Below are 22886 nucleotides of genomic sequence, written 5' to 3'. Positions count from 1 at the left end.
GAGAGGAGATAGTCAAAGGGAGATTTAAATGAGATTTCCATGGGATGAAAGGCAGCACGCAGATAATGAAGTGTCTTCTTTGACCAGTGGCCAATATGAAAAGGGACACAAAAGCACATGCACACACTCCCTGACACACACTGTAAGAGGACTAGAAGCATAAACAAGCATACACCATTATCAAGTGAATACTGGCTTTCACACACTAATCCCGGTCAAATCGCATTGGAAATCTATGAGACTGGCACCAGTGTTTGTGTGTCTGTGTGTGTCTGTGTGGGATAAAGTGGCATCATGATCATGCAGAGTGTAAATCCCGCAGTTGAGAGTTTACCATCCCCGAGGTTGTGATAGTCTGTTGGAACAGCATTTAACAAACTCCAGGGAACCAAACGCAGTAAATTGAGTCTGTCCTCAGGGCTGGTGAGGGAGGCAGGAGCATGTCATGGGGACCTCTGAAAGCATATGGGAGGTGAGGGGACACTAGAAAAGAGCCACACACACTTCATCCACCACAATTCCTTTTAGCCTGAGACTAAAGTGGAGCAAAATATGTGTAATTGAATCAGGTCTGGGAATTTACAAAAACATAACCAAGTATATGTGCTCATTTTCTGGATAACTTTGCAAGATCCCCACAAGTCGTGCCAGGTTGTGGATTTAGAAATTGGAGGAGGAGATAGATGCTGTTGCTGAAAACACTGCTGCATCCCCCGAATAATCAAAAGCAGTGCACACTTGGAGCAAATGTCTGTTGAATATAATGAAAGTAAAAATAGCAACCATAAAGAATGTGTACCTTTCTTCATTCAAGCTGAAGGGATCCTATTCTATAGTTCAAATGAATAAAATGATAATAACGTTAAATAGGAGGCACTGCAGTACTGTATGTAAGAGAGAAGAGGAAAGTGAATGCTAATGGTTTAGAAATAGAAAACCACAGAAAATTGAAGTTACATTTAGAAAATACGTTTTTAAGGTCATAGAGGGCTAACAGGGCCCCGGAAGCATGTAGAGGAAAGGAGAATGAGAAGGACGAAAGGAGCAAGGGAGGAGATGGATGCATGAACAGCCACTCCTGTCTGCTTGTGCTGCTCCCTCTCCCTCCCCCCCCCCCCCCCCCCCGAGGATGGTGTGATGGGGTGAAGATGAAAGAGAGACTTTGAAGAAGGAGTGATCCTTCCCTTGCTCCCTCGAAGGAGGAGGAGAGGGATCAGAGCAGAGGCCCCTGACACAGGCAAGAGATGTCAATATACATTCACACACTGTGCTTCTCACATTATGCCTTTGACTTCTTTTATAAGTACTTTCGAAGGTGACTTTACAGTCCATTTTATTTTGCTTTCCGCAGAGCTTTTGGAATCTGCCCATATGGGCAATCTTCTTTCACACTTTCTCAGTGCTGACAGCACTAGACTGCTCACAAAGTCATCTTTACTTGTGGCTTGATGGCAGCTAAAGCTAGGATGTTTTGCCATTGTTGCAATATTTTTGTTTGAAAAATAACTGATATTTCTCTTAAAGGTCCATGTCATGCTTTTCCGGTTATTACCCGTCCCCTTGTGTGTAAACGGTCTGCAGAGTCACAAACCCTCAAAGTACACCCTGTAGCGAGTAAAACTCTAACACAGAAAAGACCTGTCTATGCTGCCCCAGAACGCCTCGTTGGAGATTTTGTTTTTTCTTCCTGGTACCAAGTGACGTAACGACAACCAAATGGACCAATTCGTGGAGCTCCTCACACACACACACTCACTCAGCCTTATCTTTTCTCAGCCGCGAATCTGCGATACTCCGCCGGCACACTCAGCCTTATCTTTTCTCAGCCGCAGCTGCGTGGATCTCCACTCACAGTTCGCCACACACTCACGTGTGTGTGCTCAGGCTGACTTCAGGCTGAGTTTCGCCATGTCTCTCTGTCTCGCTGACCCCACGCAGCAACCAGGAAACGACACCTGTAATACAGCTCACACTGTCGGCTCCTTGAGTCTCAAAGGGCGGAGCAGCGAGCCCTGCAACGTCCCGCCAACACGGCACCCAGACCCCACGCAGCATTCTCATCTGTTTGTCATTACTGGTGACATTTTCTGGTTGCTAACAAACGCCATTGTAACACAAACACACATCAGAGCACAGTGGACTCATGGGGGGGGGGGGCAGGAGCTCCAACAAGGTGTGTAGGACAGAGAGTGAATACGCATGTAGGGCAGAGATGCTGTATGAGAAAACCAATGTGATTTTGGAACATTGAACAATGTACATCTATTCTAGTAGACCTCAACAATGGAATTATGATCGGTAGAAATGGCCATGACATGGGACCTTTAAGTCTTCAGCATTGTCAGAATGTTTCAAATGGTAAAAGAGATTGGATATATCCTCAGCTGACTCACTGTCTACATTGTGTTTGCGCTGTGGTTACAGATTTCTTGGACATGTTCCCTGACTCAGCTCACAGACGTGAGGAGAAATGGAAGGATGATGTTTGAGGAGTTTGCTCTGTACAGCAGAATATAGAAACAGTTTGGTTGACTAGATTAATATGCTTACTGCCTCATTGTCAATGTAAAAAGCAATGTGTATATTCACTTGTTGTGTATTCAATCTGTATGATTATCCAAAACTGACATGAATGTTTTGCCATTTTCTATTTGGACACATTGTCATTCGATTTATTCAGTTATCGTTTGGGAATTCAAAGGCATCAATCAAGACAATAAAACACCACAACAGTTGAACAATAACCTGAGTTAAGGACACCTGAAGCATAGCACCAGGTTGTGGCGGCAATATTGTCCTCCAAACAGTTGGTTTTCTAAGTTCCTTCCATCCTTTCATCCACCACCATCTGTAGTTTCACATTGCCAACTACTGGGTGATAATTATTGCTCTAACTAGAATATTTACTGTATGTACACAGAACAATGTGTCGAAGGGCTGCGGGAACAAAGCCTTTTTCCTGGGTAGTTTCTAACGGCTCCAGAAAACAGCTGTTGGTTCCTCATACTTTATCCAAATAACTCAATCATTTGTTTCCTACATTTGAAATGTCCCTTTCAATCTCCCAGTCATGTTGTCGGTCAGTTTGTCAATCCCTCCAATCATCCAGACATTTGAAAGGCAAACCAGTGATTATTTTTAACTCATTCCTTTCTATGCCTGGCTCTCTTAAGGTCATTTTGTCCTGTCAGCATTCAGTTTCATTTAAACTCTTTTTACATTGGTTTGGCTATATCTTTGTCCTCTCTCTGGAGTTTTCTCTGAGAAAATGTTAAATCTATACATCAATGATTTCTTCCTTTAACTCATAGTCAATAACGAGTCAGTTCAAGTCTTCATCCCAATCTATTTAAACTCATTCTCCTTTCATGATATGCACTCATTTCCATCCAACCTTAATTGCTTAGCCTTTACACTTTTGAGTTGAAGACCTCAGTATTCACACATGCTATTCATAGCAGCAATCAACCATGTTGAAGTACTCACTGCAGTGATATTGTGGTAAATTGTACAATCATAAGGTAAGCCACCTTTGTAATTGCTCTGAAATGTCACAACAAAAAAAACCTGTTGGATCAACGAAGAGGGTCAGCAAACACAAAGGGTTGATGGATGAGACTGAAATTGAGGAAAATATGATTTTAAGCACATTTAATTAAGTCTGAATATAATTAAATTAGAGCTTTGGTGTAAAATGGGATTTCATGTTCCCAGAGTTACAAGACGAGGGTGTCCCAGTGATTAGAGAGATTGTTTTGAAAGGATTTTTGTTCAAGGTCCTGTGCTAGAGGACATCAATCCCTTTGTAGTGATCAGCAATAAAACTCAGAGGAATTATGGTCTGCAGCCGCTATGACGTCAGACCTTTTAAAGAAGCAAGCAGAACAATTACCGTATGGGAGTAATCATCTTTGGAGTTCATTATATCATACATTTGGAACAATTGAAAATATCTTAAAGATTTACTTAGATGCATAGAAACCTTTACCGCACTGCTAATTTTGATCATGGAGTACATGCTTTGACTTTCCTTCAAATCAAATGAAGTCATTTACAGCAAAAATGTATATTGCATGGGTTCGCTAATGGCCTCAGATAGGGTTTGTTAGCACAATCCTCTAAAAGAAGTGTTCATGAATTTGTGTTTGGTTTGTAAGTCATTTGGCCTTGACTGGGTTTCTTTTTTGTGAATTAAAATGTTAAATTCTTGTAGTTTTATTTGGTCTAGCCTTGGTCTTTGGAATGCCTAAACCTAACTTGTGAAATGAAATACTTCAACTTCTCATGTCCGAATACAACCATTCATTTTTAGTTTCAGATATATTCTCCCCTAACACAACCCTGTTGTGGTCTATACGAGAAGATAACGTGGATTGTCACAAGTATTGTATGTAACTGAAACGAAAGATGTGTCTGAAATCATTCTGCATCAGTACATTCACACCTACGCTGGTCCTGCTCTCAAGCTTATGATAAGCCTCACAACATCATTATCTCATCCAATAATTATTGTTTGATGCTGCTCCTTCTCACATTCAAGCAGCAAGTGATGTCACCCTTCCAGCTCCCTCAATGTTAAGTGTCCCACTGAATATTGATTGAGACCGTTACCCTGTGGAGCCTTTGAATCCAAATCAAGGGTGCTTTAACTCAGTGACACCCTCTCTCTGTCTCAGTCTTAAGGTCTATTGATATATGAGCATGCCATCTGTATCCTTCATGACCTGAATGAAAAGCTGGGTGCATGATAACCAGTGTTGGGTGTAACGCGTTACAAAAGTAACGGAGTTACAGTAATGTATTACTTTTTGCTGTAACGAAGTAATGTAACGCATTACTAATGCAATCTGGGTAATATACTACCCGTTACAATTCACATGTTAACCCGAAATGAAATGGTGTTTTGTTTTTTAAGAATTCACTAACATCGCGAGACATTGTGAAAAATTGTGCTGGTAGATTAGTAAGCCTGGTGTTTACCCTTCAGTGGTCAGGGTGTTCTTTTCCCCATAATGACCGCCTCGCTGCACATTATCCCGCTTATTACACGGCCATATACTAAACAAACTACAGAGTCCATTCCGTGTTCCTGTTATTGTTTACTTCCTCTCTGCCTTCTTCTGGTGATTTATCTGACGTCCAGCACTCCGTCTTTTAACCTATTTTCCTTTCTCTTTCTTGATCCTCCTTAGCAACCTTCATTATAGTCCTTGACAGTGGTCTGTACTGTATTAACAACGTGTCACATGTCAAGAATTTACTATCAGAATCGAGTATTCAACTAAGCCGTGTAATAAAAGTTGTTAGTAGCCTTAATGGCCTACACAGTTATTATGCTATACCACATTGCCCTTCACTGGATGAGCTGCACTAAACTACATTTTAGCATTTAAAATACCTAGCCATTCTTTTGCGGTTATTTTAAGTAACTCAAAAGTAATATAAAAGCAGTGTAACTCATTACATTTCAGAGACAGTAATATTGTAATGTAACTTATTACTTAAAAAAGAAAGTAATAAGTAATATGTACTGTATTACATTTTGGAAGTAACTTGCCCAAAACTGATGATAACAAGTGTATAACATCCATGTGTTGATGTGTGGGTTTGTGTGTATGTGTGTGAGAGTTGAATGGTCTATGTTAATAAATCAATATACTGTAATGAGACAGGAGAGAGGTAGAGAGGGAGAGAGAAAGAAATATGGCTTGTACTTGTTGACCTTATGCAGTAGGCTCTTATTCATAAAGACAGCTCACAGTCAATTGATGAAGATTTGGGACGCCTTCTATGATGAGAGTCAGCATACACATCAAGTAGATAGGACAGACAACTGCCACACACACACACACACACACACACACACACACACACACACACACACACACACACACACACATACATACACACACACACACACACACACACACACACACACACACACACACACACACACACACACACACACACACACAAGCTTTCAGGAGTAGATATATGGGATGTCAGTAACTGGAGGTTGATAAGTCTACAGATAATCACAGCCAAAGTAGTTATGTATTGGTTGGGGGGGGGGGTTGAGATTAAAATGGACTATGGATGATTGCATCTTGGGAAGAAGATTGTGTTTTCATCCAACTGCCGTGTTACATGTCAGTGTGTGTGAGAGGTTGTGTGTGTTGGGCTCTTGGCTTCAGTTGCCACTGGGTCCCATGGGAGCACAGGGGAACAGAGAGGCTGTAGATTAAAAAGAAGAAGACATACTACTCTGTAAGAAGGGACTCTTCCTTCTTCCCTTCTTTGACTTCTTTCACTCATGCTTCTCTCTTTTCTACTTTACCGTCTTGACATTTCGGAATTATTGGTCATATTTCTCAAAAGATTTTTCAAACATAATAAAGACGAGATTATACAGACTAGAATTGAAATGGACTTTTCTTGGGTGAATTAGGAAATATCAGTGGGCAGTATCAGAGAGTAGTTGATAGATGACAAAAAGCTTACATTGAAAAACCATATAACAGCACTAACTATCAAAATAACTAACAACGAAAAATATACAAGACCCTCCTAAATACTATTGAAGTGTTACAACTCAAAAACTGGACTCAGAGCATTAAACAAAGAGATTGAAATTGTGATTATGACTTTTTTGGGTCATTTCCATTGTGCTCATCCAATAAATTCAGATATTTAGAAGAGATTATTAACGGACCATTGCTCCATCATTGTAATTGTTCCAATGTCATTTTATTTTTACTATGAGGCACACCATGAGTCCAACTTAAGTTTTCTTTCAGATTAAAATACCAATTTCAATGAGATGACAGATATCTGTAATATGTTGCAGTTTTTAAATATGCATGTGTGTACAGTATGTTTAAACATAGAAGAAGTAACATAGAAACTGAACTAAACTTGAACGATACATGGTGCAAGTCTAGAAGATAATACATGTATGTTGTCATGTCTTAATATGGCATGGAGCTTCTTTTGAATCATTTATGAGTATATTGGATTATTGAAAATGTAAAGGGCTGTCAAAATAAATAGGAATCTGTTAATAATATTGGATACTATTGGTAAAACATGAGACGAATGAAGGACAAGCTGTAACACAATTGGCAATTGAGTGGAGGAAATTTGCTTCTCTGAACATTATTTTCTGATTGTAAAAAATGTACCAGCAATTTGCATAAGAACATTCATTCACCACATGAGCCTGTGAACATGAGCAAGTTATTGTACACTGTTTTGCTTTTTGTGTGTAAATGTGTGAATGTGCTTGCACTGCAGAACTGCAGCCAAACTGATACGCAATGAATTCTTCCTACGAATGTAGTGAATTATTTCAAAAGGAGAGTGAGAGAGCTCTGATTTATTCAGTGGAACAGTAGGAGGTAGAGAGTGTGGAAGTCAATATTTTTAAAGTTTATTTGCTTATTCAACGGCTCCATACTCTGATCTTCATCATCCTTCAAACTTGGTTCAGCAGGAAAACCATAAACCCACAAAATGTGTGAGTTTTGTTGTGTGAACGCTATGTTGTTGTTCTAGTCTATTTGAATGTGCTCCAATATGTGACTGCTATTAGTGTGCATATATGTGTGTGTGTGTGTGTGTGTGTGTGTGTGTGTGTGTGTGTGTGTGTCTTTGAGGTGAATAATAACTTTTTTCTTATTACCCCCGATACGGCACGGTGCTTCCAAGCTTCGCTCACTGGAGTTCAATTACTGGGTTCCCTCTGGCTCGCCTTTTATCACTGAATAAGTAGCTCCCCGATACTGTGTGTGTTTGTAGGTGTGTTTGGTCAAAGTCACACAGTTCCATAGGAAAGTACAAAAAACATAAAGCAAGGTTGCAACACAGCATGTATGAAAACAGCCAGGCGTGGATGCCTGCAGTGCACGCACGTTTGTGGAGAGGTTTGTCATATAAAAAAATCATGTATACAAGCATGTATACTGGTAGTCACATGTACACAAAACACAGGTGCACACTCATTACCTTTTTCTCCCTGGGTGAAAAGCCCCCCCCTCCTGGATTTTAAAGCAATGTCATTACCTCACAAACACACACTCACATACATCACCATGCCTCTGAACTATGGGGACTTAGATTTGGGTCATCAACTCTACAATGAATGCCTGCAAAAGAGAGATAAATAGTTCTTACTGCTTTTCACCTATGTTGGTGCACTGATTTTCCTATTAAACCGAATACAGCACCATCCCTGAGCTACCTGATGGGTAGAAGTAATGAGCCTAGTCAGAAGTGGAAATGTGGGAAAACATATTTTTTGTAAAATGTAAATCTACCTTTGTCGGAACATTAACAATTTGAAGCGTTGCTGTCATAAGAACAGTCTCTACATTTCTCTATAACTGTAAGATGTAACATTTGAAGGGATTTACTCTTTATGAGTAATTTCATGTAATTTCCATGGTCTGAATGAATGTCAAGCAAAAGAGAGATAAGGTTGGGCAGCTTCATTTAAAAAAAGCTTTTACACTTTATCTTTCTCTTTAAACAAGCATACTTATAACCTTGTGTAAAGTTAATATGAGTGGCTTCTTGGTAACTCGAACAATGATTGTCTTATAAAATGAAAGCCTTTTACAGTAGTCATTGTCATTCCCTTTTGCAGTAATTTCATCTGAAAGCTCCTAACCTTACAGCTATTTACCAGCCACATTTTTTTGGGGTGGCTATATTAACCATTACGACACTACGAAAACTAAGGAATAAATACATCAGAAAGACTTTGCAAGCAGTAGCCTAGGCCAGGGGAGAAAAAAGATTAGGGGAAAAGTAAAATAAGTCTAATGGAGACTACCCTTGTCCCTTACGGTATAACAATAGGCTGACTGAGACATCTTAAACTAAAGTAGATCACCATGGGGTATGGAAAGGTATGGAATGCCTATCCCTGAAACCTTTATTTGTCCTAATAAAAAAGTGTCATGTTAATATTAGGAAGCTAGTAATTTGACTGGCACTTATGCATAAATAATACACATTTTAGGAGATAACATAAACCTCAACATGTTTGTAATATTTGTTTTGCTGCTTAATCTTTTCTTTAAATGTTTCAAATGTATAGGTATTTTGTACAACTTTATTATGCGCTTCACACCCGCATCACCTGCGCCACTGTCTGCACACCTGCACTCAAACGGAGTAATTAGCACCAGCCTGTTGCCTTGAATCTGCTTTTTTAGACAGTGAGCCAGCCGAAGTTGCTACAGAGTTATATTGTATTATAAAACATATGAGTTTAAATTAACAGAGCACCTAAACAATGATGGCGTGGATAACGTTTGAAGACAGACTTTCGGTACAACTACAGTAGGCTACGCGGAAGGAGGAGTAACTCCGCAATGGATATGCTAGCGTTTTTTTTTTAGCTAGCGTTGCTTTCTGCTACTAACGTAGAGCTTCTTGCTGAAGACCTTTCCAAGTTGGGATGTGAAACGTTTGTTTAAGAAGAAGCTAACTTTTGTTTGGATGGATTCTTCTGCACAGAAAGCAACAGACAACTTGTTCAAGGTAGGCCTATACCGTGTTACTGTGTGTTAATATTTAACGTTGTTGCTGTTTTAATGAACAGTGCAAGGCTCTGTGGGCCTAAATGATGAATTCTTAATGACAGCTTTCTGTGTATGCTTATAATGTGTGATTTGTCGTAAAAGTGTGCTTATTCAGGTGTACAATTGTTAGAATATTGGTCGATTTTAATGGAATATATTGCATTTTGTCATGTTTTATCAAAAAAGGTTACCAACAGATGTGATTTATTTAATGGTGAGGACCGAGCATGTCTCCTTTTATGTAACAGCTGCACTTCATTTGACTAATTAGTGATATTTTGCATACAGGTACTTTGCCTGCTGTATGTACAGTTACAGAAGCCTAGAAATTCAATCTAGAAATTAGATATGTTGTTAATGCTTTCTTGTTGGTAAACATAATTAATTGCTTATATGCTTTGTGGGTGGTCTCCACTGTTGGTGTTTCTATAGGTATTTATGTTCTTATTCTGTGGTTGATGGCAACCATATCTAAAATGTTTCACTAAGCATTAGTTGAGAGTTAGTGACAGAATGTTATATTGCAAAGGAGACTATACATGTTGAGCAATTCCTGTCAGCCTGTTTGTTGTTTGTGTTTCAAGGGGGCTGTTGATATTAAGTTTGTGTGGGCTCTCTATTGTTTTTAATATTTGAAGGGATATTACATGACCTTACCTTGGCTAAGCTCAACTCTTATTTACCTTTCAACTTCTTCAAAGCAGCCAGAAGTACACTACACATATTCTGTATTTAACACTTCTAGGAATACAAATAAGGCATTAAAGCCAACCAAAAAAATAACAAATTAGTCAAGAGAGCAAGTTAGGTTTCAATCAGTTGATGGACATTTTGCTGTAACATATCCAGCTCTCCTGACACATACAAAAAGAGGAAGAAGGGAAAACAAGACTAAGGGAAGGGATGAGAAGGAAGTAAAGAAAGAAAGACAAACCAGAGGGAATAGCTAAGAAAAGACAGACTGTGATTCATGTCAGTTGGGTTACTCTGCCTCATCCTGTATTCACCGGCTCATGATCTACCACTGCCTCAGACGTGTGTGTTTGTGTGGTGTGTGCGTGTTTTTGAGAGTGTGTTAACACTTTATAGTGTGTCTACCCTCTGAGGAAATGGTGCCAACGTTTGGATAAGGATACAGATAACGACAGGGGAGATGGGGTTGTAAATCACACACACGCACACACACATGCTCACACACACACATTCACACCACTAGCAGTTCGACCTTGACTTCAGCTGTTACCCTCCACCTCTCGTGAACATGTTGTGTAGTATTCTCTCTCTCCTCACGCTGCTGGAAACCGATGTTTATCTACTTTATAGAAGATAACGGAGAGCACACAAGAGAGGGAATGGGAGAGAGCTATGGGACAAAAAGACGAGATATAATGAGAGACAGAAAGAGAGAGAGAGAGAGAGAGAGAAATAAAGAGGGAAGAATGAGAGGGATTGTAGCTAGAGAGCAAGAAGAGGAGAGATAGAGGAATGAAACGGAGAAGGGTCTGAATAATAGATAATATACCCAAATAATAGATAGAGAGACAGGCAAAAATGATGTGCTGCTCACTGTGTCCTACATTTTTTCATTTGCTGAAGAAAAGGCACAGATGGAATTCTTCTGTGTGTTGTGTGTTTTCAGAGTTCTCATAAGCATGACATGGCAAAAAATAATGTGAATGTCTACTCTCACTACATTTGTGGTATTAAATGTTCCCGTGTAACGATGTCTATCAAAAACGATCCATGACCAAAAGCTGGCATTGTATGATGGTCAGATTCATAATCCTATTAACGTATTCTTTGATGGGTCAGATTTTCAAGGCATACACACATACTGTACAGTTCATACACAGGTTTTCTCAGCCTTTGAGAAAAGTTGTATATCTTTGTGTTTCTGAGCACAGCAATATGGAGCAAAATCTAATATCAAGATATTTTTGAGCAAATATCTTTTACGATTATGCAACCCATTTCTTAGGGTTCACTATGGTGCTTAAATAAAATATTTACACTGAGTATTTTAATAATCATCCATTTAGAACACGATTATAAAATAGTCTTTATAATAGTCCAATTCAATATTGTAGGCTGTATCACAGAGAGCAAAATTGTTTCAAAGAGATGATATTTAACTTCTTTATTTAATATTTAGTTCCACCATTGTGTATGTCCTCTCCATGTCCTCTCCTGGCTAATGCCATGAACAACTCTTGGCTTCTTAACTTCTGTGCTATTCATCATTACTGGAGAGATCACCATGTTTTTTCGCACATTAGAGAGAAGTACAGTATGTCCTTGTTAAAAGTGAATGTGTCCTTGAGAAAGGTGCACAAGCAGCATAAAGTGTTTGACTCATACTTCGCTGCCCGTTTCCAGTACTGTTGCATTCTTGTTGAAAATACTTTTTGGGTTCAATTTATTTATGTCTGTTCTCCTCAAATGTACAAAGTTTTAAATAGCTTATTATCGTCACGGCAGTGTGAATTAGTGCTGTTATGGTATGCAATGATGTTAAATGTACAAAATTACAAACACACAGCAAGATATGGCAATCAAATATATTTTGAATTGCGTTTGCACTGCTGTATATACAGTGCATTATGCATGTGAACCACTGCCTCCTACACGAGCTCTATTAATAAAAGTATTATCCATTGTGACTCATTCTAACGCCAACTCTGACATGCTGAATCATACATATTATTATACTCCACCAGCAAAAGTTCTCACTTTTAAATATAAGTAACTTTTGTTGACCCTGTGCAATAGTCCCTTGGCTTAAAGTGGGTGGATTATTTTGAATAAAGAGAGAATAACTAATTACTTTATCAATAGTTCCTTGGATAAATTAAACGTGGCTTTATCAATATAATAGTAATTTCTAAGGAGTAACACAGTCCTATTATGAAATCATTCTTCGGGTGTTCTCAAGATAAAATAGTGCAACTCATTAGGACTTCAATAGACCCGTGGCTAGAGTTTCCTCACGATAAAAGGAGACACATTTGTTCAGACTGTCAGAGTCTTCCCTTGGCCAAAGCTGCTCCTATTATATCCTCAACTAAAATGATACTAATTATTTTAGATTCCAATAGTCCCTTAGCCGAAGAAGATCTAGCTTTTGTTGAAATTAAGTGGTTCAGGGTGATATAGGACAACACAGAAAAAGCTACTCTGGTTTTGTTCAAAAGCTACTCTGGTTTTGTTCAAGGGAACATAGATTACTATGTGTAATTTCATACAGTTTTTCAATTATACCTCTTGCATTGACACTTTTACATACCCACATAATGTGTGTCATTGCAGTGTCTTCAGTTATTTTTTCTAACTTGTCATTTTCTGTTATTTAAAGATAAGAAAGAACTTATTATTCACCAAAACACACTCACATGGTTTGTTTCCTCTGTCTAAGGTCTTTATATTATTTCAAGGTGAAACATAGAATATAATCACAAAATAAAAAGGCTTTTATTGTGTGCACAGAAACGTACACAGACTATAGTTAAATGAAGACACACATAGACACACAAACTGTGTGGGGCTGACTCATGGAGATTAGAAGAGAATAATAATCCTATTATCCTGTTGTCTTTCCCCCATGTCTTCTATTACACTTGACAAGAGCAGAAAGGATGTGTGTGAGAGTGTGTGATAGTGAAAGAGGGAAAGCATATGGGGTGTGCCATGGAATCTGTGTGAGTGTTTGAATATGCATCACTTGCATGATTGGGTATTTAGAGTGTTAGGAATATGGACCACTTTTTGTTTGTGCACATTTAGCTGTGCAATTAAAATAGGGCTGCACAATAACCCCAAAACTCATTTTTAAACCATACTTGCATTGACTTGGCCATATGATTTCAACAACACTTTGATTATTATACTATTGCAATTGAACAATGAAAGGCAAATCTTAGTACACTTTATTATCTGTTTATTTATTGCAGTTAATATCGTTATCGCAAAATATTTTACAAAGTTGTAGCATATTTCTCTCATGTTGTGCATCCTTAAGAACTAACTGCACACTACCATGGATTCGATCCCAACTAAGTTAGGTTTGAACTCCGGTGTGTGAGTGTGTCTGCATGTGGCCCAGGAGCTAATGGTTTAATGGCTTTAGATGAATATATACGGCCCATATATGTCCATTAGAGTCAATGGAAAATCAATAGTTGTCATATGATGGACTTAAAATGTGGGCTCTAAAAGCATCCAAATGTTTTCTACTCTTTCTCTCTCCTGATGTTAATCTCTTCTTCATGTGGTCCCCCCCCCCCCCCCCCCCCCTTCACTCTTTCAATCTCTCTTTCGGTCTGTGATTCATGTCCCCATCACTTCTATAGCTTCCTCTTTCATTGTCAAGTTACTTGTTTGCAATTCTATGCCTGCTTGTTAACCTTCATCCCACTTTCTTTTTTCTGCTCTCCCCTTTTCTCCATTATTGAATCATTTTTCCCATTAGATAGGATGATCTCTTTCTCCTTCCTTCTTGCTCATTCTTCTACTTTTCAGTTTTTAAAGTAAATCTTTATTTCCCATCACTGCTGAATGTCTGCAAGCAACATTTTCTTAATAGCACTTTAACATGTGTGGCAGATGGATGGGCAGCAATGGCAGCTAAATTGCTTCATTTTCAGCACACATACACACACACACACGCAAACACACAGAACAATTACCCGTGAAGGTGCCGATGGTGATGGCCGACTACTTGACACTTGCAGCTAAGTGTTGGCCTATTGACCCCAAGCTTCTTGGTATGGCTGCTTCTTAATGACTTTATCTTCCACCCTAGTCTTTCTCTCTCCTCTCAATCTATCAACCTCTTTCTCCTCCTCTCTCTCTCTGCCTCTATTTCTATCAATCCTTTTGACCTCCATTTTCCTTTCTCTCCCTCTTTGTCTTATCCAGACAGCAGTTTATGTCTTACTCCACCCAACGGCCTTCAACCAAAGTAAATACCAATTGGCATTGAATGTCAATCCGTGAATTAAACCGAATACACACAATCACACTGAAAACTACACTAAAACACGTATGCTATACTTCAGTCATGGAAAACACAATCATTAACAAATTCACCACATTTATCTACAATTTACACTTACAAACCAAACAATTTAGCAATTAAACACACAGTTAAAATGTAGGTGTTGTGTCCCGTCAAATATGTTAGTTTTGTCATGTTTGTGATTGTCATGTTCACGTTTCATGTTAGTTTAGTTTATGTTCCACTTAATGTTTTATTTTGTACTCACCATGGGTGTTTCTCAATGTCGAGGACGCTTCCTTGGTAGGACATATCTAGGGTGACCAGATGTCCCGCTTTGCGCGGGACTGCACAGCATTTTCACGACTTTTGGTGCGTCCCGCAAATTGAGACGATGTCCCGCATATTTCATTTTGATTGGCTAAAACGCTTTTCTAAAATCAGATTTATCCAATGGCTGTTGAGAAAGCAGGGAAGGCTATCATCACGGAGCTGTGTTTGCTGTCAATCATACTGTAAGACACGGCGGGTGCTGGTCAAGTGTTAACCAATGAGAGTAACTCACTCACACACACACCGCCGCGGCCCCGCCAAACAACAACAATAAAAGTCAATAACGCAGGCGACGCAGCAGGTTATGGAAAATGGAGGAAACTGAAACTACAGCTAAGAAAAGAAGAAGATGCACATACAACAAAGACTGGGAAGACATTTACCCGTGGGCAGCGGCGGACTGGGACTACAAATCAGCCCGGGACTCTCGACCGGCCCACCTCGGTACCGCAAATAATCACCGCTAGTACATTTTAAACGGGGGGGGGGGTGGGGGGGTGTTGAGAGGGTGTCCCACATTGTCCCACACAAACATACTCCTTGTCCCACATTTGGTTTGTTGGGACCTGGTCACCCTAGACATATCCCTCCGAGTCAGGTCCTTCAGAAGCGAGGCAAGAATCCTTCCTAGCCTCGGAAAACGAAGAATGGTGGAACAGGCTAACAGGCTAACAGGTGTGCGTCATATGCGAGGCCCCGCCTTAAAGGTAGGGTAGGTAAGTTTGAGAAACCGGCTCGAGATCGCTAGAATTTGAAAATACACAACCGGAGAAAATCTGCCACTTCCTTATAGAGCCCCTCCTCCAACACACACGAACGCGCACATGACCAATGAGAGCACGAGATAAGTTTGTGCACAGATGGAAGGCTGACAGGCAGGTTGGCCATCCAGTTATTTTAGCCGGGCCGGCTAAAATGATTGGTCGTGCTTTTTACAGTATTACGGCTTCCACAGATGACATCTTTTTATGGATTTTTTGTCAAAGCACTTAAGATATTCATTGCTATCGGGATGTTAAGAGCATTCCATGGAATATAACAAAAAGTGTATCTCGAGCCGGTTTCTCAAACTTACCTACCCTACCTTTAAATGGAGCGCGATTTCCGCCAAAGATTTGGAAATTGGTCCGTGCGCAAAGCATTGTGGGGATTCACAGTCCTTCGGCGGGACTCGATGACGTAGCATCCTTGAAATAGTGGCTCTGGAGCAGCCTGTCACTACCCGATCTGCACCCCTGCCCGATCTGCACTGCGCATGTGCGAGATGGTCCGCCATATTGGACAACTCCATACGGCAACTCAAATAGGACATTTGACGTCTAGACGGCTGCCCGATTTGCATCGTGCATGCGCGAGTCATAAACGTCTCAAATATCTATACAAAAATCTTTTGTTATTTTATTTGAAATAAAATGAAGGACATTCACAGTTAATGTAATTAGATATAAATTATGAATGCCATACATATTGCATATATTCACAGTCAATATTTCTTCAGTATGTATGATAGCTGTCTAACAGAAGTTAAATCCATGTCTCACTTATTCTGACAATGTACTTAACCCAATAAAATGACCCAATAAAAGGAGTTGTTAAATAATAGTGAAGTCACGTTGTAATAACAATAACTCATCTCTCTCTAGTTCAGATTAATATTGTCGGGTTTTTTGAGTGTTCTTTTTCTGCTTTGCCAAACGCCACTGTGTCAAGTGTCCTATTAGAGTTGCCGTATGTAGTTGTCAAATATGGCGGACCATCTCCGCAGTGCAGATCGGGCAGGGATGCAGATCGGGTAGTGACACAAGCCTCATCTCAATACCCCTCCTCGACTCCTCCTTTCCCTCACTCGCGTCCCTTCCTTGCGTCTTAGCTCCGCCTCCGTAAGATGCGAGCGAGAGACACAAGGAGGTGACGCGAGGACAGAGGAGTCCTCAGGTATTAATTGGGACGTCCTCGTTCACTCAAACGTCACTCGTAAACGACGTCTGTTAATGATGACATGTGCACAGCTGTATCCCCTGTCATCGGGCTTAACTGAATAACCCTTTAGAACCGGCCCATTTGTTGTTAAATATTTATTTAAATGAATGAATCTTTCTCTTTTTAGTCAAGGAATTCAATGTATGATGGTTGGTCCTGCTTTTGTGTTCCGTTTTGGTGTAAAATGTAGCCTACATTTAAATACAAATATAATTATAGTAATGTGAAAGCCTTTACTCTGAAAATGTGTGTCCTGTAGATCCCCACATTCACCACAAACCCACATTCAGGACTGTGAATTTTAAATAATTTAACTACTCAATATTTTAACACAAAACAATACAAATAATTGTTATTTATCAAGATCTAGCCATTTATGAAATAGCTTTCTTAATAGCTATGTTTTAGTGACGTTCAAGATCATTAAACATGACTTAAATTGTTAGTATAACCTTAAGAAATGAATTGCACATAATAATTCCCACGGAGCTGTGAGCACTTATACATTTATGTGACGCTTTTCCACTCATTCTTCCAGTTCTCCGTTTTCCTGTGTTGAAATCGACCAGCTGTGAAGGTGGGGCTTTTATACACGAGTAGTGAAAACACTTCCGCGTAGTCTGCTCTCGTGTATCCTCCCTTTCGTCTCCTCCCGCACCCCTCCTCCCTCACCCCTCCTCGACTCCTCCGTGTGCATTTCAGCTATTGGGACGTCCTTCAAAATGGCGTGTCTTGATCGATTTCCGGGTCAAGTCCCGGAGGAGGGGAAGAGAGGAGTCGAGGAGGGGTATTGGGATGAGGCTACAGCCTTCCTCGACATTGAGAAACACCCCATGTCTCATTCCAGGTCCCTTTACTTCCTGCCTTGGTTCTCTTTCCTGCCATCGTCAGCGTCTGCCCCGCCCCTGATTGTTTCCACCTGTGCCCACTTACCTCATGTATAAATTGTCTTGTCTCCCCTTGTCAGTTGCCAGTTCGTCTTGTTCGTCGTTCCAAGAAGCCAAATCCAAGCCATCGTTTTAGAGACTCAGTGTTTTGCCTTTTCATCCTCCATGTGAGCGCTTTACTTTTGACATTTTGTTATATCTTCTGAAAGAGTGATTTAGTTTTTTCAAGTAAAGATTATTTTCTTCAAACCTTTTTTGTCTCTGGTTTGTGCATTTGAGTCCTCATACTACTGAGTCAAGGTTCCTAACAGTAGGTTGTCAGCCTCTGAACCAGATAGAGCACTGTTTCCTCTGTGTTGCATCAATACGGTTTTCTGTCAGTTGCTATAGTTATCTGATAGTCAACTCAATTTAGCACTGATTCTTCACCTCGTGTCTGTACATATTTGTTGTGATCATACACGTTATCTTTTTATTCATGTCAATTTTAGTCTCTTATGTCCGATTGAGCATTCAGTTTGTACACAACTGTTCAGTGCATCTCCTTTAGCCCATGTTATGTTCTTTATTTGTTTTTAGTAGACTTTAAAGATCCAATTATCATCATCATTTAATATAAGGGGAGTATACAGAAGATGCAGGATGTTGGTTAAAAGGCAACTGTTGTAGATCTGTGCCATTAGAGGTTGCTTTTAGCCACACGATGTTCAACAGAAAATAAACTGCTGGTGGAAGAATATATATGTTTTATTCAGTCATTCAATCAATCAATCACTCACTCACAGTAAGCCTATAGGATTGTCACCAGATTGCCAAGATCCTTCATTCAATGCTGCTGAACTGTATAAAGCGAGCATCTCTGTCCTTGATGTTTCACAAGATGTATTAGTTGTGTTTAGTTATCTGTTGACTCGTCTTGACACTTGCCATCATTGAATGTATGTGTTCTTTTTTGTCTGAACACTTTTGCTTGTGCATTATACTCTGCTCTTATGCTCCTATGCCAGCATTGGGCTTTAGTAGTTTATATTTTAATTTCTGTGTATAGCATATGCTTGCATCAGTTGACAAAACAGAAAATGGCTAACATGCCGAGCTGTCCCTGAGGAGAGAGCTGGAACCAGGGGCTAGTGTTAGACACAGAGAGCTGCGCCTCAGTTGTTTCATGCTACAGATGCAATGGGCCAACACACGTTGGGTTATTGTGGGTTGGGGGGTCTGGACTGGGGCAGAGGGGAAAGCAGATAACAGCCCCCCGTGCTGCCTTCCACGGTTCACAATCTCAACATTATAAACGGTTTGGACATAGATTGAAGGAATTGCAAGGTTTTATGGACCAGCATTCCTGTGTATATGTGTGTGTTTAGGACAAGGTAAGATTTTATAGTACCATCTAGTGCTTGTAAAAGGAGGCAGTTTTATCTTCACACCTTCTTGGTACGTGTACACACAGTCTCCTTTGTTCTTGCTTTTTTCCTCAGTCTCTTTCTCATCTGTTTTATTGGATAAGAGCAGATGGTGACTTTTAATTATGCATTGTTATGCTGACATAACAGGAACTTATTTGTTGTTTTTTCCCCATACATTTATTGCTGTTATACCGTATATGCACTCGGATAGTTCCAGTTTATTTAAACTTTGATCTTATTTTGTGGGACTGACCATTGTTTATTGCTGGTTTTATGGTAGACTGCTCTACATACCCACAGTATAGGTTTTGATTACAGTTCAGTACGGATTTTTCCCATTGATTGTATTACTAGAACACAGCTTTCTGTTTGATTATGGAGTGTGTTGATGTTGTTGTGGTTTGCACATTACACAAGTGATCGACACAATACAAGTCAGTTTCCTAGGCCTTCCTTAAGTCTAACTACGTTTAAACACATGCTAGAAGTGATAATGAAAAATACACACATCCACATGCGAGACTGGAACTTAATTACTATTATTATCTGAGGATAAATATATATATTTTAAATAAAACAGACATTATATGGCATAGGGAAAAATAAGGCAAAACATATATAGAGCTACTTTAAAAAGCCATTATTACAGCTTAGCTTCATGCATTCATGTCCAAAGACGTTTATGTTTTAGTGTATTATGAAGTGGTTGCATAGAAACTGGCTCCTCTGAATAATTGGTGGTTTCACAATGCACCATTATGCCAGAGTTAGAAATGATGATGGGAAAGTTGAGATTTAAAATCTGCTGCAAGGCCTGAATTTTGTCAAGGCCTGTGTTTACTTCATGTATTATGGATTGAGTCTGTTATATAGAAAACACCAGGTGGGCCCAAACCATTACCAACTGCAGAGGCAGACAGCAAACATGTATCTGCTGAGTAAATATTAGGCTGGTTGGACATGCATGCAGAGGTTGTCATGGTAACTGACCCCTATGGGACGTTGGAAACGGGATACCATATTTAGAAAAAATATTATAGTACCACTGTGTAACTCCTAGTTGTTTATGTGCCTTGATGGGTGTCTGTTCAACACGCGTAAGTTCACGTGTGTGTGTGCGTGTGCGTGCGTGCGTGCGTACGTGTGTTTTTTAAGACACCACCCAGGCAAATCTCTAAAAGGAGTGCTGTAAATGCACTATAGGTCTGCTGATTCTCTCTTTCTTTCATCCATACTGTTAAAACTGTGCCAGAGCCACAGGGGCAGAACAGATAAACTGTCAAGACACTAAATCCCTTTTCCTTTAGTTAGTCTTCTTTATTAGCATGAATGTTAAATGAGAACTAATGATAAAGAAGGTAAATACTGTCAAATTAAGTAGTCAAATCAAATAACCTGTATAGCAGTAAACTGTCTATGTTTAAACGCTAAGTATTTGTAACACATATAATTAATGTATTAGCAACAAAATGCAGTGGCACGCGTGTGTAAAAAGAAAGAGACCAAGAGAGGCTAGGATGGCAAGATTACCAGGGAGAAAGGGATGGGAGGGAGGAGCAGTAGTATTGTGAAGGTTGGAAACCAATTATCTACTAACAGTGGATTCTCCTAAGGGACCTATAGACCAGCAGGAGAAGCTTTGTGTGTGTGCGCATGTGTGAGTGTTTTGTGGGTCTTGTTCTGAATCTGTGTCTGGACAGGGCAGCTGAGGCAATTATAAGTAAAAAGTTTCCATTCAGAGCTGTTGTTAAAGAACGTGCCTGGCCAGAGATAGAGACAAAGTGTGCAGTGGTCTTTGTGCCATTTTCAATGTTTTCTTTAATGACTAAACAAATTATCATAATCATAGACCAGGTGCATGTTGTGAAAAATTATTTTTACAGTGGATGAAGGGGGTGGGGGAGGGGTGTCTAAAGTCAAAGATGAATCTTGATTGGGCCAAATTTGACCCCGAGTCACCCAAAACAATTCTGCTGGGTCTTCCCAGACCCGAACACCAAATTATACACTTTTTTTTTAGAGACCTTCGGTATAACTGGCAGTTTCTTGTCAAATGTGAAGACTAGCGATAGTAATATACAGACAACATATATTACAACAATGCCTAAAACCAAACATGGATTACTCTAAAAAAAATATCAGCTACTTTTTCTAATGCTTGTTTACTACCATTGCAAATATTGATATGATGCACCTTGGACGGAAACTGCCAAAGTGTACTATGCAGTTAAACTTGATTCAGAGTGGTATGAGGAGAGGTTGTTTACAGAGATTTTTACTGTCATATTGACAAGCTGGAGTTGTGAGTAGAGGACACCGTGTACCAGACAGTCAGCCATATTGACTATATAAAACCAGTTTATGAGCCCTGTAAACTTACTTGAAAATAACAATGGAGGGTGTTGGAGAAGGTTTCTGTCTGCATTTGAATAGAGGGTAGGTTCTTTGTGTGTATTGGAAACAGAAGGTGGCTTTATTTGTTTGTGCATTTGGGCAGTTAGTTGTATGTGTCAAAGATGATGTCCTTGTTTTAATGTATGTGGTTGCCTGAAACTGTAAAATGAAAAGAGAGCTGTGTCTGTGTGTGCAGATGAGCATGAAGAACGAGCAGTAAACTCTCCATCCTCACAACACGCTCATATGCAGGCAAGGGTGAGGGACGCGAAGACGACAGAAAAAAGCAATATGATTTGGCCAAATGAGAATTGCTTATGCAGTGATGTCATGTACTCACGGTGCACTTTCATCATTTGACTTTAGCTTAGCTTTAATAAAGTAATGTGATGTAGGCATAGCAATGATTTATATGTAAAGTTACAACTACACTCTTTTCTTTTGTTTGTCTTTCATGCACTTGACAGAGAACTAATGTCAACATTGGCACATATACTCTTTAGAAACCAAAATATGCTAGTATAATTATTCTCATTGTGCCACTCTCTGTTCGTTGTTTCTACCATTATTGGTCATAGAAACATTAAGCTTGACTTGACAATTTTCCAGTGATGTTTCCACAGCTTTATTTTTCTACTGGTCACTGTAGCTGACCTGAATATAATGCAGATGTCCACTAAGGAGAAGTTAGCTTGAAGAGCAATATTTACTTTATAGTGTAGAGTGGGACATTTCTCTTGGGCTTTTCACCCATGCTGCAGCCATCGGAAACGTTGCGTTTACAAAACGGTGTTTAACTGAACAGAAAAAGCAAACACATAGACTTTAGTATTAAAAGCATCCTTTCACAACAGTTTCTTTCCCAAAACACTTTATTTCCCCCCAGTCAAAGATTATTTACACTAAACACCTTGTTACTTTTCTTCAAATCTCTTTGGAAGCCTCTTTCACTTCTCTGTGTATCCTAAAAGCAACCCGGTATCACGGCAAGACGTGAACATGTGACGATCTACCATGCTGGGAGACGTGAATATGTCACGGTTTCGTCCCTTCAAACGTGACAGTTACACGGTATTGTTAACATGGCCCAACCAGTGGAGAAATACCCGGAAGTGACAAGCGAATGGTCTACCGCGCCTATTGGTCGGTTTTTATTGTCAAAATTAGATGTTTTTAATTTATTTTTTAATCGTCACACTCGATTTCGCCGATTTTCTTGTTGCCCTAGCTGGTCGACACCTCTTTTAGCAGAAACAAAGGCTACATTAATGTATTAAATCGATGTTAATCCATGTGTGTGGAG

General features: G+C 39.6%; 1 protein-coding gene across 1 annotated transcript in view; it reads left to right on the top strand.

The window, feature by feature from the left end:
- Window positions 1–9200: 9200 nt before the first annotated feature.
- LOC117474733 (zeta-sarcoglycan) overlaps window positions 9201–22886 on the top strand; it is a 283850-nt gene continuing 270164 nt past the window's right edge. The window contains exon 1 of the mRNA XM_034120724.1: window positions 9201–9546. Coding sequence (XP_033976615.1) covers window positions 9505–9546 — 42 coding nt within the window. The 5' untranslated portion in view covers window positions 9201–9504. The remainder of the gene's footprint in view (window positions 9547–22886) is intronic.

Source organism: Trematomus bernacchii, unplaced genomic scaffold (genome assembly GCF_902827165.1).
Source record: "Trematomus bernacchii unplaced genomic scaffold, fTreBer1.1, whole genome shotgun sequence".
NCBI classification, from domain to species: domain Eukaryota; kingdom Metazoa; phylum Chordata; class Actinopteri; order Perciformes; family Nototheniidae; genus Trematomus; species Trematomus bernacchii.
The sequence above is the reverse complement of the archived record's forward strand: the minus strand, read 5'-3'. Positions and strand labels throughout refer to the sequence as shown.